The sequence below is a fragment of the Atta colombica genome, unplaced genomic scaffold (assembly GCF_001594045.1).
Source record: "Atta colombica isolate Treedump-2 unplaced genomic scaffold, Acol1.0 scaffold127, whole genome shotgun sequence".
NCBI lineage: Eukaryota > Metazoa > Arthropoda > Insecta > Hymenoptera > Formicidae > Atta > Atta colombica.
Window position 1 is genome coordinate 778,044 of NW_017259214.1, and position 14,585 is coordinate 792,628.

Sequence of the window (14,585 nt, forward strand, 5' to 3'; positions counted from 1 at the left end):
AACGGAATCGATGTAAATAAAAAAGAACTCGGATCGTATAGGGTTAGAGACGAATGGAAACGTGGAAGACACAGCGTGGGGACCACCGTCGACTGTGGCGGTTTACAAGGACGGAGCTGGTCTTGGATTTAGCTTGGAAGGCGGCAGAGATAGTCCCCTCGGAGATAGACCTTTAATTATCAAGAAGATATTCACCGGTAAATCTTCCTATATAATATAATATATTTGCGCTCGAATATCATGTTAAAGGATAATGTTAATTGTAACGATTGTTATATTGAAATGATAAGATAATAGATAAGATAATAGATAAGATAATAGAAATTATATCATATGTTATCTTTACGATTATATGTTATCTTTACAGGAGGTGCTGCCGAGAAAACGGGTGCCTTAAAAGCCGGGGATCAATTGCTTGAAGTAAACGGTAACGATGTAACACGAATGTCGAGGATAGAAGCGTGGTCTTTGATGAAGAAGCTACACGACGGTGAAGTGAATCTCCTAGTCAGGCATCCTGCCACTAAATCCTCGTGAAAAATACGAAATCCCGATTGTATGATGCAAATGAAACGTAGTAATGTGCCAAGCAAACGTCTGAATTATTTTTCGATCGATATTTGTTATGTAGGTATAATGATTAATAAGGTATGTTATTAATTTGTTTTGTTCAAGAGATTTTAGATACGAACCGATGTTATATGCGCGAGAGGCTTTTTCCATCGTGCTGATAAATTTAAATAATGTCGCTGTTTAGTCAGATAATCAGAAATCTAAATTCATTTCAATTTATAAAAAGAGATCTAATCTATTGATATTATTTTTAAGAGCGTCTAAATTAATCGATAACTATCATTCACAGCTCTAATTGCATTGTCATTTATTATAAATTCAATAGCTAACAAAAACGTGCTAACAAAAAAGTTAAGAGAAAATAGCAAATCTGTGATTTGCTAATTTATTTTTCGATCAAACGCCTTATAAATGAAACGTGCATCTTATGCATAAAAATAGTTCTAAAATAGTATTTTCTACAAATATATGAAAGAATATGTGCGAATTAACGGTACAACATAGTCAATCTTAATAGTTTCATCACAATAAAATCAGTACGCAAAAAGAGACTTAAGATTGCAAGTTTCCAATCTGAATCGACAATGCAAAATGCAATATCATATCTAATATGCAATGATTAGATGTGGAATAATATTTTTATTTCGTAAATTTCATCAAAAAACAGCGATATAGCATCTTAATATAGTGTATGTTTTGACAACGAAATATATATATGGAAATTTCAATATATGCCATATGTAAGCGAACTGTAATGTTACTGAAATGAAGTAGGTAGGCATGTCAATTAATCATTTAATTAAGCGATACGTTGTTAACACGAATCGCTCATACATTATAATTCCATAGTGCCGGCCGTGCAGTAATAGTTCGAATTAAGAATTTGCAACAAGCAAAATAGCTGAGTAGCTAGAGTAGATAGTTATAATATGAGCCTGATTGTAGATTGCCTATTTCTAATCGATTTTAGCCACCCCGTCGCCTTATTATAGTGGTTCCTGTTACATTAGGATACAAATGATAGAATATTTTCATACGATACGGTGATCAAAATGATGCGCCGTTATAGCAATAAGAGAGAAAATGACGCGAGAGATCAGTTTTCTATGTGACTCCGATTAAACGTTAATTAATTTAATTGGCGATTAACTCAACTGACGGAATTGCTTATGGCAACATTTCTAACAATATATATAAATCATTATCCCTAATCGAATTTTTCATGTATTAAATAACAAAAAATCAACTATTTTATTATACACGTCATTAGCAAGATAGTACAGTTATTGCTTGATAAGTTAATCGCTGATTATATCAATTAGTCGAAGTTGCTCATAGTACAATAAAACCACGGAACAGATTTATGTTAAAGTAATCCTCAAATAAGAGTTTAGACGTCATCTGCTATCTATAGTTCACTCTTTACAAAAATGATAGAATCAATTTAGTATTTATGTTAATTTATTTAAATTCATTTAAAAATGCTTTTAATTCAATAATCCATATATATTATCATTATAAGTAAACTTGTAAAATAATAAAATATAAATTCCCTTGTGACTAAATATACGATAAATTGTTTAAACAGTCAAATATTGTTTAAGCTCTTATTTGAGAATTTTTTTATTATAAATTACAAAATTTTTTTTAAAAAGCCATTTTGACGCCATCTCGTGGCTATCCGTACGAAATAAAAAACTTTAAATTTGCTCGCAGCGTGAAGAAAACGCCAATCGCTACTGAAATCTACAATCGCACCAATTGAATCTTGAACAGTTCTTCAGCAGCTTCCGTTGCAAAAGCATTCATATCGATTATGATCATCTCGATGAAGCTAATGCGCCAACAGCAGTATATATAATGTGCTTAATCACGCGAAGATACCGCATCGCCGCGCGCGTTCATGAATAGAATGCCGTTCCGTTCACGATAACGCGCATGACGAGATATTATCAGCGAAAAATTATCTCTGGCACGAGGCGCGACGTTTTACGCGATTAGTCGTTTCGCAAGTAGTAAGGATATAACGGGACGAAATGTAATTATTTCAGACGCGAGATCTTGAGATCTGAGACGAAAGGAAGATGGTGGACGGTCGCGCTAAAGACGCGTTCCCCATTGCTTCATTTCCTGATCATCATTTTCCCCACACCTGTTATATCTTTATTAAGAATGTAGCGGGATAAAATACGACTCACCGATCTCGATATAGAGTACCCGGAAATCGAAGAGAACCTATGAGAGAACTGACAATGGAAAAACGGCTCTTCTCGTAAAAACGCGCGTTTGTCCGTGACGGTGACTTTTTTCGAACTGAATATCGCAGCAAGATCGACGCAATCGCGACATCGCATCTGATGTGAAGTGCGCCGCAAAGACGGATTCTTCGATTAATTTAAATTTATTTTCGCAAATCCATTCTCCAGACAGCACCATGTTCAAAATTGGAATGCAAGACGTCTTCAAGATGTCATTAAAACGTTTTTTAGACTTATCGTAATCATTATAAAGACATCTTTAAGATATCATAAGACAGCTTAAAAATGTTTTTATAATGGCTGCATTCAAAAAAAGTACCTTTGCAATTGTTGTAAAATTTAATATGATTTATATATTTAGAGCTAATGATGAACTAAAGGCAGGACTAATTATACTAAAGAACAGTTGCAAAACAGTTTTCTTTGCTGAACACAGCCAATACCTACTCTGCAATAGGCATAAGCTGGTCAATAGGCAAAAATTGGTCAATCGTAATCGATTATTTTCTCCGCATTCGATTACAGTCCATTTTTTTTCTGTTTATGATAAAGTGGTATAAAGCGGCGTCTACGATGAGATTTTAAGGCGTAAACTTTAAGCCTTAAGTTGTAAGAAATGAATTAATCACAGCAATTATTTTCCTCACATTCAACTATGCTTAAATTTTAAACTTTTAATCTCATTGTAGACGCCGCTTAAGACACTCTTATGATCCATTTTGCACATGTTTTGCTATCTGGGCTATTTGACTTGAATTTTGAATTGATGTTCGAGATTTCATTGCTTCTCACACATTTCAATTTTTGAAAAATAGAATCCTTTTGAAAAAAAAATCTTTCCGCTTTCTTGCGTCCATATGTCCATAAATTTTCAACGTTATTGAAATGTGAACTGATCGATCGTTAGTTCAATTTCCATTACAATCAGAATTATAAATGCGTCGAGTTAAGGGAAGTGTCATACATAATGGAATATTAATATAATGGAATATATCGGAATATATAAATATAATACGAACGGAATATTTAAATATAATACGAAAGCATTTCGGAATATGCATTTATTAAAATTTTGTGCTGTGATATGTGTGATGACACGATTTAGCATAAAACAAGCAACTATTGATTGAAATATTAATCAATATTATTACGTATTTTAATTCAATGTAAATTCGTTATATATATATATATATATATATATAAAGCACTGAATTGTTCGTTTTTTTTTATTATTTAATGTTATAAATGCTCTTTTTATTGTGTATTTCCTATGCAAAGCGTTGCAAACAGGGACTCCTTATAATGTCTTTTGTCAAAGATATAGAATCTTTCAATACCAAGAAAAAAAAGTTAAAATTATTAAATTAATGAATAGATAAATTGGAAAATGCAATTTTCGCGCATTTTTACATTCAAAAAGATTGAAAAAGAAGTTTCTTGAGTTGTATTAGAAAGCTATGTTCCCTTTTGTCTGTTTAATATATTTATTAAATACTATAGCTGTACATTGAAACTAACAGCGAATTGTATATAAGAATGATTAATACCAATAAAATTTCTTTGGAACACGATCTTCTTTAATATTCATTTTTTCCATGATATCCATCTCAAAAGTTTTTAATGCTGGCTGTAAATAGAAAACATGTATTTAATTTTTTGTTTCTACGTAAAATTTGTTTTAATATTATTATAAATTCTTCATTCATTTTATGTATATATGTATAACTAATTAATATCCAAGATCTATAAATAAAAATAAATAAATTCGAGAAGATAAGATTTTACATCAAAAGTTATTTTTTCCACATCAGCTTTAGTTGTATCTTTTGCTTGCTCTTGATAAAGCTGAGGAAATTTGTAATCTATCGTTTCTTTGCTTGAAACAGGAATAGGAATTATTCTACCAGATCTCACAGATACGCGTACACGCTGACCATCTTCTGTGAATCGCCATTCTATCGGAGTTGCTTCCCTACAACGATTTGTAAATTAGTAATATATAACCATTGACACTATATATTTACCTTCATAAAATAAATTTTTTATAATATAATAGATACTTACATATCTGAAGGATCAACCAATTGTACTTGTGAAGTTATTAATAATGGTTGTTCTTGTTGCATATATACACCAAGATATTTTTTACCCATCTTATGACATTTCAGCTTCGTATTAAGTCCTTCGACAATTACCCAATTTCTTTCTTGATAAATTTCTTTTACAATCCCTTGCTTTCCTTTATCTTTTCCTACTAAAACCTCTACCTAAAAAAATATAAATTTATACAAATGTTACAATATTTATATATCAAAATAATATTACTAATAATATTACTAATTACATCTTTTATCTTTTCACTTTTTATGAAAAGTCTATTAATAAAATAACGTACCCTATCACCTCGAAAGAAACTCCAATCCTTAATAGGCTCTACGTGAACGAATTTATGAACTTTACCAGGTGCATTATCACGATGAAATTGATGAGTCCATGGACGATGTATTGAGAAACGAAATCGCTTTCTTTCAATCGTGCGTGGTAAATAATTTGGCTTGTTGGGTGTCTTCCAATAAACCTTAATAAATTAACAAATAAAAATGTTAAAATTAATAATTAACTAATTGATCAGCAGAGTAAAATAACTTTGACCAAATTTTAATTAACTTGAGCAACAATTAATTCTAATAGATACAACTTGCAAAAATAAACAACTTTTAGATTCAGCCATTCAAAATCCGAAAATTAAAACTTATCATCTTAATATTGTTTGTATTCTCACAAAAAATATGTAATATTACAAGAATAATAATAAAAAACATTATTTTTTGTTATATTTGTTATAAATGAATTTTCATACTACCTATATAAAACTTTACTAATAGCTCACTTGGATTACTTTTAATATCTGTTTCTACTAATATAGTTTAATTTACATCCAAGAATTAGAAAAAGATGAAGAATAAGTTGAACGGAAATTAAAGTCTTGGTAGAAATAAATATAAATGAACTACTTTTCAATCAACATGAAAAAAAATTATAATATATTAAAAATTTATCATATTTAACTAAACTAAAAATATAATTTATCATATTTAACTGAAATATAATTTTTAAGGTTATACAGTTTACATTCTTTAACAATATACAGACTAAAATAATTTGACAATTGTGCATACCTGTGCCATTGCTCGTTCTATGTAACTATCTGGTAAATTTGCATATTTCTTCGACCATTCGCCTACGCGTTTTAACAAACTGGATGTCAATCTCATATCTACTCCTTAAATTGTAACAAAATTTTTACACTTAAACGCAAATGTTACAATTTTCTAGCGTTATTTTTAAAATATTCAAAATATGCAATTTTTGGTTATGTGTCTTCTTAATCAAATAACCCCCACATCGCTCCACACTCTCTATTACTGTTTAGAACAGATTTGGCTAAAGTTAAAGCAACTACTAGAGGGTTCTTATACAGACCGATTTTAGTGCCAGAGCATGATCCCATAAAATCACGGAATAATAATAATGACCGTATTTTCATAATCAGATCTTGTGCTTAAGGTAAGTTTTCTTAAATTTATCTTTAGATGCTCAGCAGCCAATGAAATAATTCGTACAGTATCTGAAGATAAATTTAAGAAAGCCTTAGGGTGAAATCAGTTCGAAATAGGACTGCAGAATAGAGAATGCGTCATTGTTCTTGTAATAAACGTCGTATTTTGAGAGGTTAAAATAATTTGATGCTGATTGATATGATGGAATTGCGTAATGTCGAGATGAATGAAACAAAATGACAAAATTTGAGTACATAAATATAGATGCCAAAATAAAAAAAAGCAATGATGCATTACATGCGATTTTAGTATCCTTTTCCACACTTTCCATCACGCCAGTTTGTGTGCTATGTTCACACGAAGCAGAAAAATGATAATAAATGCATTAAAGTAATTCAAAAAATTGTTATGAGATTGTAAATATTAGTTGTAAAACATTAAATACAACAGTGATAATTGTTTTTACAATTTGAAAAATTATATTTTATTTTAATAAGCAAATTATTAACATGAAGTTAATAATTTTTAAATTATATTCATGCGGGATACATCTTTGACGCATCATGTGAACACACCACACAAAACTTGCGAAATGGAAAAGTGCGGAATAGCGCTGATTGGTTGCTTCAATGACGCATTCTATATTCCGCAGTCTTATTCCGAACCGAGTGATTTCACCCTTAAATACAAAGTCTGACTATGAATACAGGCATGAGGAGATCAAATTCGAAATCTGAAAGTGGATTCGAAATACTGTGGAGGAAAAATCCATAGAAAATCTAGCAGATTAAAATCACTAGCTTAGCAAAGTATCGCGATGAAAAAAAATTTACAATTCCAAATATTAATTCTGAATTAATATTTGGAGCCAAAATGGCGTCAAAGTGTTATCCTAATAAAAATTCTAATAAAAATCCTAATAAAAATCCTGATAAAAATTCTGTTAAAAAATCGAAAATCCATACAGGAATCTGGAAGAAGAAAAAGAATCTAATTCTGTTATTCGAAAATGCCTATATTGAAAATTATAAAAACCGTAGGGAAAGAGGCTGAAGTTTTGAAAATCGCGCGTTATGGAGTCAAAATGGCGGCAATTCGCGGTATTTTGTTAATTTAGTAACTTTAATCTGCCGGATTTTTCATGGGTTTCCGGATCAGAATATAAAAATCAATTATAGACGAGCATTTCCCTATCGTTCGATTGTAACAGGGGAACTCGACTGCAATTGATTGGTTCTTACGTTCTGAGATTTGATTTCTGAAACCCTCAGTGAAAATTAGGCTAGTGATCGTTCGTAGATCCAGTTTAGCCAACCCCAATTGTTGTCTTCGCACGCATATCATTTAAGTTTGGTCTCTTTTTATCACTACTTAGGCTGTGGTCAAAGTCTTGCTGCAAATGCTTTAAAGCGTTTGATAGACCAATTAAAAGAAAAAATTTTACAAACTGATCAATTAAAAAATACTTCGAAGGTAGCATCGTGTTGATTCCGTTGAGTATTACTAAGGCACTATAATGGCTATGTTCCAAAGTTCACTGCCAGTGCCGAAAATATGTAATACACGTAACGTAAACTATAGATTTTCAGCGCTGGCAGTGAATACAGTCAATATGAGTATTCGCATCTGCCATTTTTAGTCCTTTTCTCACTCTCTTGCTCCTTTCCTCAATCCCTCAATAATTACTTCTTATTGACTGTCACAACAAACTTGCGATCAGCTTGAAACTAATGTAGAACTGGGGATTCGGTCAATGCTATGCTGTAAACGCTTTGAAGCTTTTTTTAACTAGTCAATTTGTAAAATTCTTTTTTCTAATTGGTCCATCAAAGCATTTGTAGCGAGACTTTGATCACAGCCCGGCTTTACGTGTTATGCGTTATGCAAGAGTCTATGCTCCCCGCTTAAGAATAGAACGCCATTTGTGTTGATTTGTGTTATCAAATGAAAAGTATTTCATGTCAATCCCTTCCACCATATGGAGAACCAATCAGAAATTGTGCCCGCTTTCGCCAAACTCTGATTATAGGATCTCTAGATCTTCTTAAAGATTATTTTCAGGCTTTTCTATGTCTGGCGCCAATTACAAAAATCTTTGAATTGAACAATTACTGAATAATAAACAATTTTTGTGAAAAACGTTGCAGAGTGCACACTTATGTTTAACGTTATTAATATTAATACATCATAAAAAATTTCAAATAAATTTCTACTGGCATCATACATGACATCATAAGCATATACGAGCTTAAGTGTTATGGGAAATAGGTTAGAAAAACATCTCGATGCTTCGTGATTTTTGTCTATAGAAGATTTTTGTATTATTTTATGCGTAGCATAATGTTAATCCCGATGATTAGAAAGAGTGTACCAAGAGTGTGTAATCTGCGACGAATTATCGCATGTGTCACTTATAAAAACAAAATGCGAACGAAAATCGTACGACAGTACAACGAGACGAATTTGCTGTCTAGCTCGACCCCAAATGTTGTAACTTGTAGAATTTACAGCACTGAATCAGAACCACGCGTCTCTTTGCCTATGCTTGTAACTAATGTTGCACCGTTCAAACCATCTTTTTTAATCCCGTTTCGTCTTTTTTTCTTTTCTTTTAAAACTATTCCACAGATAGATAAAGAGTTTTCTATATCCGAGACTGTCAAGGGAATCAAATACGTATGATATTTTTCATGATTAACTAATTAAATACATACTATAATATTGTTCGAGTACTAACAAGTATATCTTTGCATTTCTAGGCAATAACAATAATATCTAAGGCTTTAGCAAATGGAAACTATGATTCCTTGGAAGGTCTTGTAGCAGAAGATATGATAGAAGTTTTAAGAACAAAAATCGAAACCCTTAACCCTGAGCAAAGATGGTTAATTGCAGTAAATGAAGAAGATATTGTATTTCAAATTTTATCTGATATCTCAGCTGAGACAGGTAGCAGAATTATCAAATTAATACAATAATATTTCATAATATACAGCATATATGTATATATATATATATATATCTTATTTGCAGATGAGGACCATTCCATTCAAATTAAAACGATCTTCCATTACATCCCAGGTATGGCTGAGAAAAAGAAGTTAGAATCAGCTTTTACAGACATTTCTAAATTTGGAGATATGTTAGTATGTAATTATACTTTTACCCGTAAATATGTAAATAATGTTGGTGGTTCATGGATTGCGACTTTTGTAAATCATTTTAGTATTAATGTCTTATAGTAGTTTTGTTAATATATTTGCATAATAGTTTGAAATAAATTTGTTAATCTATTTAATCATTTTTTGTCGCTATAGAAAATAAGTGCTAGAGCTATCTATATAATATTACTTCATATTTTTTAATAAAAAGATATTAATATTGATATATTATTTACATTATATCGCATTTCAGACATGTATATACATATAATACAAATCATATATTTTATTCATAATCAAAATATATGGATTCAATATTTGTATTTTATATAAATATTAGTTACTAATATGTTCCAATATCAATGGAATATAGTTTTTAATGTGCAGCAAAGTTGCGCCAATTTGTATCCCATTTTTTGAAACAGATATAACCAAAGGCCCCTACAAAATAAAATATTCTGTAATATAACATTTATCGCATATAATGATAAAATGTATGCATTTAAGATTACCTGACACATTTGTGGATTATGTATCCAACATTCTTGTTTGGAACCTGCAGTTTGGAATAAATTGTTTTGTTTTGTGGCCACAAAATTAAAAAAATTTACTTCCAAATCTTCTAAATTACATACTGAAATCTTGATTACATTTAAATATGGTTCCATAAATAACGAGATAACAACCATAGCAGAAATACTAGCTTGCTTGAAATTTATTTCGATAGTTTTAATTGAGAAAGCTATTAATTTATTTAAATGGTCCAATGTAGGTGATGGATCTCCTGCAATAATACAATGTCATATAATCAAATACAATAAAAATTCCAACACTGAATAGAAATGTATAAGCATAACATATTCAAAAATAAGAAAAAATAAACCGTTCACATTTTCTTTATTATTTATATCTTCAGATATGAATTTTATGTATACATACATCTATCCAGTTTGTATTGACATTTTTATTGTACTTTATTTGATTCGATAGAAAACATTTTAATTTCATATAATATACAAAAAATATTTAATTATATTATTGTATTATAAGACAAAATTTCTATAATTACTTTTGTAAATTGCATCAGTAAGACGAAAAGGTTTAGTGATAGTTAAGGCAAACATTGGAATTTGATTACGTTCAGTTCCTTTTAATAATCTGTCTATTGCTGCAAATATAAATTAATCGATTATCAATTAGGAAATATTCAGACCATATGTATAAATTCCATTGTGTCTTACATTTTCCTACTTCTTCAAATACTTTTGCGACTGGGATATTTTTACTGATATATTTGCTCAGATGCATGGCATATAATCCGTACTTGCTGTTTGTTCTTTCGTAACTAGGACGATAACTAGATGTGGAGTATGCTTGTACTAAATTTCGTAGGTTTTTCCTACTCTTATATTCTTTGACTTTTGGTATCTCATTATGAATATTAGGATTAGATTCTCTGAAAGTTTTTAATACAGTGTATCTGAATATTTGATTACATTGAACTATCGATATGGCTTTAATTCCCAAATCATGTACATAAAAAAATAGATAATTGTAAAATTCCTTACTTTGGTGGTATAGTTTGACACATGTCCAATATCGTTACTAAAAGAGCAGGATCATTTTGCAATAATATAGCTAACAATTCACTTTCACAAATTGCATCCTTTCTTAAATAAGATTCTGGCGCATCAACAGCAAGCATATAACTCTCTTGCATTTTAAAACCATGTCCAGCATAATAGAATAATCCTACACGACATAAACTTTAGTAAAGGCATTATATATGTATATAATTCTATGTAGTATATTTATAATAACTCACCATAAACTCCTTCTTTTAAAATGTCACCAAATTTTCTTATAGCATTCTTCATTTGTTCAAGCGATAAGTTTACTAGACAAATTATTTTAAAATCAATTTCTTTTAACAGAATACCAATTTTTGCAGCATCGTTTTTAGGTGTCTCTAGACACATGTGATTCTCATAATCGTCATTTGCAATGATTAAAGCTATTTTAGCTATTGCTTTTTCACGAGGAAGGTCCAACTATATCAATACGAATATATAAATATATATATATATATCACAACAGTTTAGATAAAAATTCATATAATTTTTATTTTTATTTATAAAATAATAAATTGCATGTAATTTTTACCATTATATGACTTCTTTGAGTGATTAGTTCATTCACGTCATTATTTATATAACAATGATATTTTCCTTCATGTTTAAAACTGAACTGTTTTATCTAAAACATTTTTTTTTCTATTATGCAATCTTTTAACATTAATATTATGTGTACTTACATGCAATACATTGGATGTTTCTCCTTCTAATTTTATATTATCTCTAAACCATTGATAATGTGGTTCTGGATGACCTTGCGCTATACATTTAATTATAAAATCTTCACCTTCTTTAAGCTCTAAGAAAGCAGGTGGTTGTTGCTGTATAACTACAGGTACGCGAGATAAATTTACAAAAACTGATTTCGTTAATGATATAGATATTACTACTTCTCCATTATTAGTGACTTGTGAGATTTTGCAATTATATTCTCCAGCTTGATCACAACTGTAAGAAATTATGTACATAATTAGTTATATCACATGTCACAAATTTGAGACAATATTTTTACCTATTTATAACAATGTCAAGTTCACAACTTTGTTGTCTCGGTAGCTCAATATTATTGTGATACCACTGATAACTCGGTGATGGTATACCCGTAGCTTTGCAAGAAAGACAAAGATGTTGACCAAGAGATATTTCTAAAGTATCATGTTCTAGATCGTCAGAGGGATGTTTAATAATTACGGATGGTTCTAATAATAATTTTAAAAGTTAGATTGTTATGGAGTATTTTATCTATAATATATCGGTTCTGACTATTGAGAGACAGAGAGATATATACCTGGATAATGTAAGACAGACAAAACGTTGCCAAGTTCACAATCTCTGAGCAATGTGCATAATATTCCAACTGTACACATTTTTACATTAAGCTCGAATAGTAGATTGTCTGCTGGCGTTTTTGTAGCATTGGTATTCTGTTCTAATGACTTTAGCCATGAGTTCCTATAGGTATGACAGATACATAAAGATTTATTAAAAATGTATACTTGATTAATTTTTATCAAAGTTACTCGAATTGTTATTTTTTACCATTGGTATCCAAATTGTTCGGCTACGTGACAGGCGAGTATCTGCCAACTTGAGTTTTTATTTAACTCGTGAATTAATTCATTGTACATTCCTGGTGGAATACGCTCTAAATATATATCTTCACTGATTTTTGCCATTTTAATATAATTGTATGTATTAATTATTTTGCACAATTAGAATGATTAAAATGATTAAAATATAATCTTATCGACGCAACGACTTCCTTGCTGTCAAATGGACGTTACTTATTATAGCACGCTTTTTCCTCAATGGGAAAGGAAGGAAATAAATAAATGAATAAACGTCATCATACTTCAGGAAAAATATATTGCATTTATTTTAACTATTTTCTTCACAATTTACTTATCAAGAGTACATTGACATTTCATAAAAAGGCACAAAATCTAGAGTTGAGATTTATGTTACATCTAATTTTATACATTAATTTTTTTGTATATACGAGTTTTTTAATAAAAATATATAGACTTGTCTTTGATAATTGAATTAGTGTACACTTTTTGTACTTAAAGTAAAATAGATATATATTTGAAAGTTTGGTGAAAGCAGGAAGGAAAATTCTAGTGCAATCAAGTGAAGGAATAAAAAAACACTTATTTTTTTTTAGAGGCAATAAATCTGTTCGTATTGCTTGCTCTTTTTGCGTTCAATATCATCGCTTTCTTTCTTTTCAACATCTAAATATATCTGAATATATTTATCTCATTTTACGTGCAAACATTTTTAGGAATTTCAAGCAACGCGAATAGATCTAACCTCAGCGATTGGTTCGTCGATCGTCCAGCATTTTTTTTTTTAGTGATAAATGATTACTGAGTGTGCAATCGTAAAATGGCAAGTAACTAGGGATCTTGTTTCTCATTTTTGCGACGAACGATTTCAGGGAAAAATCATAAAGTCCCTGAGGTATTCGTTAGAGATACGACCGCGAGAGGGCGGCGATCGTCGCGCGGCCAGTCGGCCCGCGAAGTTGCAGCTTCTGCGCAATGCGCGTGGCGCGCTGCGCCGCATGATCTTGCGTATCAGTGTTCGCCAGTGCCATCCGGAAGGCACACATCAGTTTATGCGTTACGCGGGGAACAGCGCGATAATCGTAATCCGTGCGAGAACCCGCGAGCAGTGGTGCGTCGTCTATCGAGAGAAAAAAAAAGCAAGAAACGGATCGCAGATCGCGAGGACGACGGACGGTGTTGTTCGGTGACGATAGGGTGGCTGGTGGTCGGCGGTCGCTCAGCGGCGGCGATAGTGGTGGTTAGTGGTGGCGGCGGTGGTGGTGGTGGGTGCTCCGGGTTCCGCGAGTGTCCGCGAAAAACTAGTGCCGCGAGCCATCATGGCGAACCCACGGAAATTCAGTGAAAAGATCGCGCTGCTGAACCAGAAGGAGGCGCAGGACTCAGCCGCATTCGAGGCGATCATGAAGGAGGTCTCGAACGTCACGAGCAGAGTAAGGAGATATCAGTATTATCCTTTGGCGTGGGTAGCTCGGTGTCGTGCCGCGATCGCGCCGTGACCCGTCGTGCACTTCCCTCGGCTCAGATGTTAGAACGTAAACAACGGGTATCTCCCCTCGCCTCCGTCATCCCCTTGCTACTGTCGTTCTCCGTCTCTCTCCGATTTCCGTCTCTCCTTTTTATCGTTGCGCTTACCGCGCTGTTCGTTTTCCGTGTGTGCGTCTGTGTGTGTGTGTGTGTGTGTGTGTGTGTGTGTGTGTGTGTGTGCGCGCGCGCGTGTGTGTGCGTGCGTGCGTGCGTGCGTGCATGTATGTGTGTGAATGTATACATATGCGTGCGTGTTGCCTGCCTGCCCTGCCCGCCTGCTTGCCTGCTTGCCTGTGTATCGGCC

General features: G+C 32.0%; 5 protein-coding genes across 16 annotated transcripts in view; 3 read left to right on the forward strand and 2 right to left on the reverse strand.

Annotated features, from left to right (window-relative positions):
- LOC108684221 (serine-rich adhesin for platelets-like) overlaps positions 1 to 2,304 on the forward strand; it is a 29,110-nt gene extending 26,806 nt beyond the window's left edge. For 3 of the 4 annotated variants that reach the window (XM_018188430.1, XM_018188432.1, XM_018188431.1), the window contains 2 exons: positions 42 to 197; positions 368 to 1,960. In XM_018188430.1, coding sequence (XP_018043919.1) covers positions 42 to 197; positions 368 to 537 — 326 coding nt within the window. In that variant the 3' untranslated portion in view covers positions 538 to 1,960. Of the gene's footprint in view, positions 1 to 41; positions 198 to 367; positions 1,961 to 2,289 lie in introns of those variants that run through there. The other variant, XR_001931625.1, reaches the window with a different exon arrangement.
- Positions 2,305 to 4,287: 1,983 nt separating this feature from the next.
- Positions 4,288 to 6,749, reverse strand: LOC108684204 (probable 39S ribosomal protein L24, mitochondrial). Of its 2 annotated transcripts, XM_018188404.1 has the most exons (6): positions 6,689 to 6,749; positions 6,011 to 6,114; positions 5,227 to 5,409; positions 4,896 to 5,098; positions 4,617 to 4,803; positions 4,288 to 4,458 (listed from the first exon to the last, which is right to left on the reverse strand). In XM_018188404.1, exons 2-6 carry the CDS (start codon positions 6,104 to 6,106, stop codon positions 4,372 to 4,374), a joined length of 756 nt encoding a protein of 251 aa, XP_018043893.1. In that variant the 5' UTR covers positions 6,107 to 6,114; positions 6,689 to 6,749; the 3' UTR covers positions 4,288 to 4,371. The 2 variants fall into 2 exon arrangements, with proteins under 2 accessions (XP_018043893.1, XP_018043892.1); XM_018188403.1 differs by lacking the exon at positions 6,689 to 6,749 and having other exon boundaries at positions 6,011 to 6,402.
- A 1,920-nt stretch (positions 6,750 to 8,669) lies between these two features.
- On the forward strand, positions 8,670 to 9,633 carry LOC108684212. Its single transcript, XM_018188412.1, has 3 exons — positions 8,670 to 9,067; positions 9,151 to 9,340; positions 9,425 to 9,633. Exons 1-3 carry the CDS (start codon positions 8,720 to 8,722, stop codon positions 9,631 to 9,633), a joined length of 747 nt encoding a protein of 248 aa, XP_018043901.1. The 5' UTR covers positions 8,670 to 8,719.
- A 255-nt stretch (positions 9,634 to 9,888) lies between these two features.
- On the reverse strand, positions 9,889 to 12,862 carry LOC108684211 (mucosa-associated lymphoid tissue lymphoma translocation protein 1-like). Its single transcript, XM_018188411.1, has 11 exons — positions 12,726 to 12,862; positions 12,475 to 12,638; positions 12,199 to 12,385; positions 11,867 to 12,134; positions 11,716 to 11,808; positions 11,378 to 11,603; positions 11,121 to 11,304; positions 10,794 to 11,008; positions 10,622 to 10,720; positions 10,065 to 10,336; positions 9,889 to 9,993 (listed from the first exon to the last, which is right to left on the reverse strand). The coding sequence occupies exons 1-11, from the start codon at positions 12,860 to 12,862 to the stop codon at positions 9,889 to 9,891; spliced, it is 1,950 nt and encodes a 649-aa protein (XP_018043900.1).
- An 852-nt stretch (positions 12,863 to 13,714) lies between these two features.
- LOC108684222 (CREB-regulated transcription coactivator 1-like) overlaps positions 13,715 to 14,585 on the forward strand; it is a 29,954-nt gene continuing 29,083 nt past the window's right edge. For all 8 annotated transcript variants that reach the window (XM_018188434.1, XM_018188437.1, XM_018188435.1 and 5 more), the window contains exon 1: positions 13,715 to 14,187. In XM_018188434.1, coding sequence (XP_018043923.1) covers positions 14,074 to 14,187 — 114 coding nt within the window. In that variant the 5' untranslated portion in view covers positions 13,715 to 14,073. The remainder of the gene's footprint in view (positions 14,188 to 14,585) is intronic.

Excerpts from the sequence above, each read along its gene's own strand:
- LOC108684204 (XM_018188404.1), bottom strand. The coding sequence starts at position 6,106 with ATGAGATTGACATCCAGTTTGTTAAAACGCGTAGGCGAATGGTCGAAG. Across the intron at positions 5,410-6,010 it reads TAGAACGAGCAATGGCACAG|GTTTATTGGAAGACACCCAA; the intron begins GTATGCACAATT and ends TAATTTATTAAG. Across the intron at positions 4,804-4,895 it reads TTGGTTGATCCTTCAGATAT|GGAAGCAACTCCGATAGAAT; the intron begins GTAAGTATCTAT and ends AAATCGTTGTAG.
- LOC108684212 (XM_018188412.1), top strand. The coding sequence starts at position 8,720 with ATGCGTAGCATAATGTTAATCCCGATGATTAGAAAGAGTGTACCAAGA. Across the intron at positions 9,068-9,150 it reads CTGTCAAGGGAATCAAATAC|GCAATAACAATAATATCTAA; the intron begins GTATGATATTTT and ends TTGCATTTCTAG. Across the intron at positions 9,341-9,424 it reads TGATATCTCAGCTGAGACAG|ATGAGGACCATTCCATTCAA; the intron begins GTAGCAGAATTA and ends TCTTATTTGCAG.
- LOC108684211 (XM_018188411.1), bottom strand. The coding sequence starts at position 12,862 with ATGGCAAAAATCAGTGAAGATATATATTTAGAGCGTATTCCACCAGGA. Across the intron at positions 12,639-12,725 it reads GAACAATTTGGATACCAATG|GAACTCATGGCTAAAGTCAT; the intron begins GTAAAAAATAAC and ends TCATACCTATAG. Across the intron at positions 9,994-10,064 it reads ATAATCCACAAATGTGTCAG|GGGCCTTTGGTTATATCTGT; the intron begins GTAATCTTAAAT and ends TTTATTTTGTAG.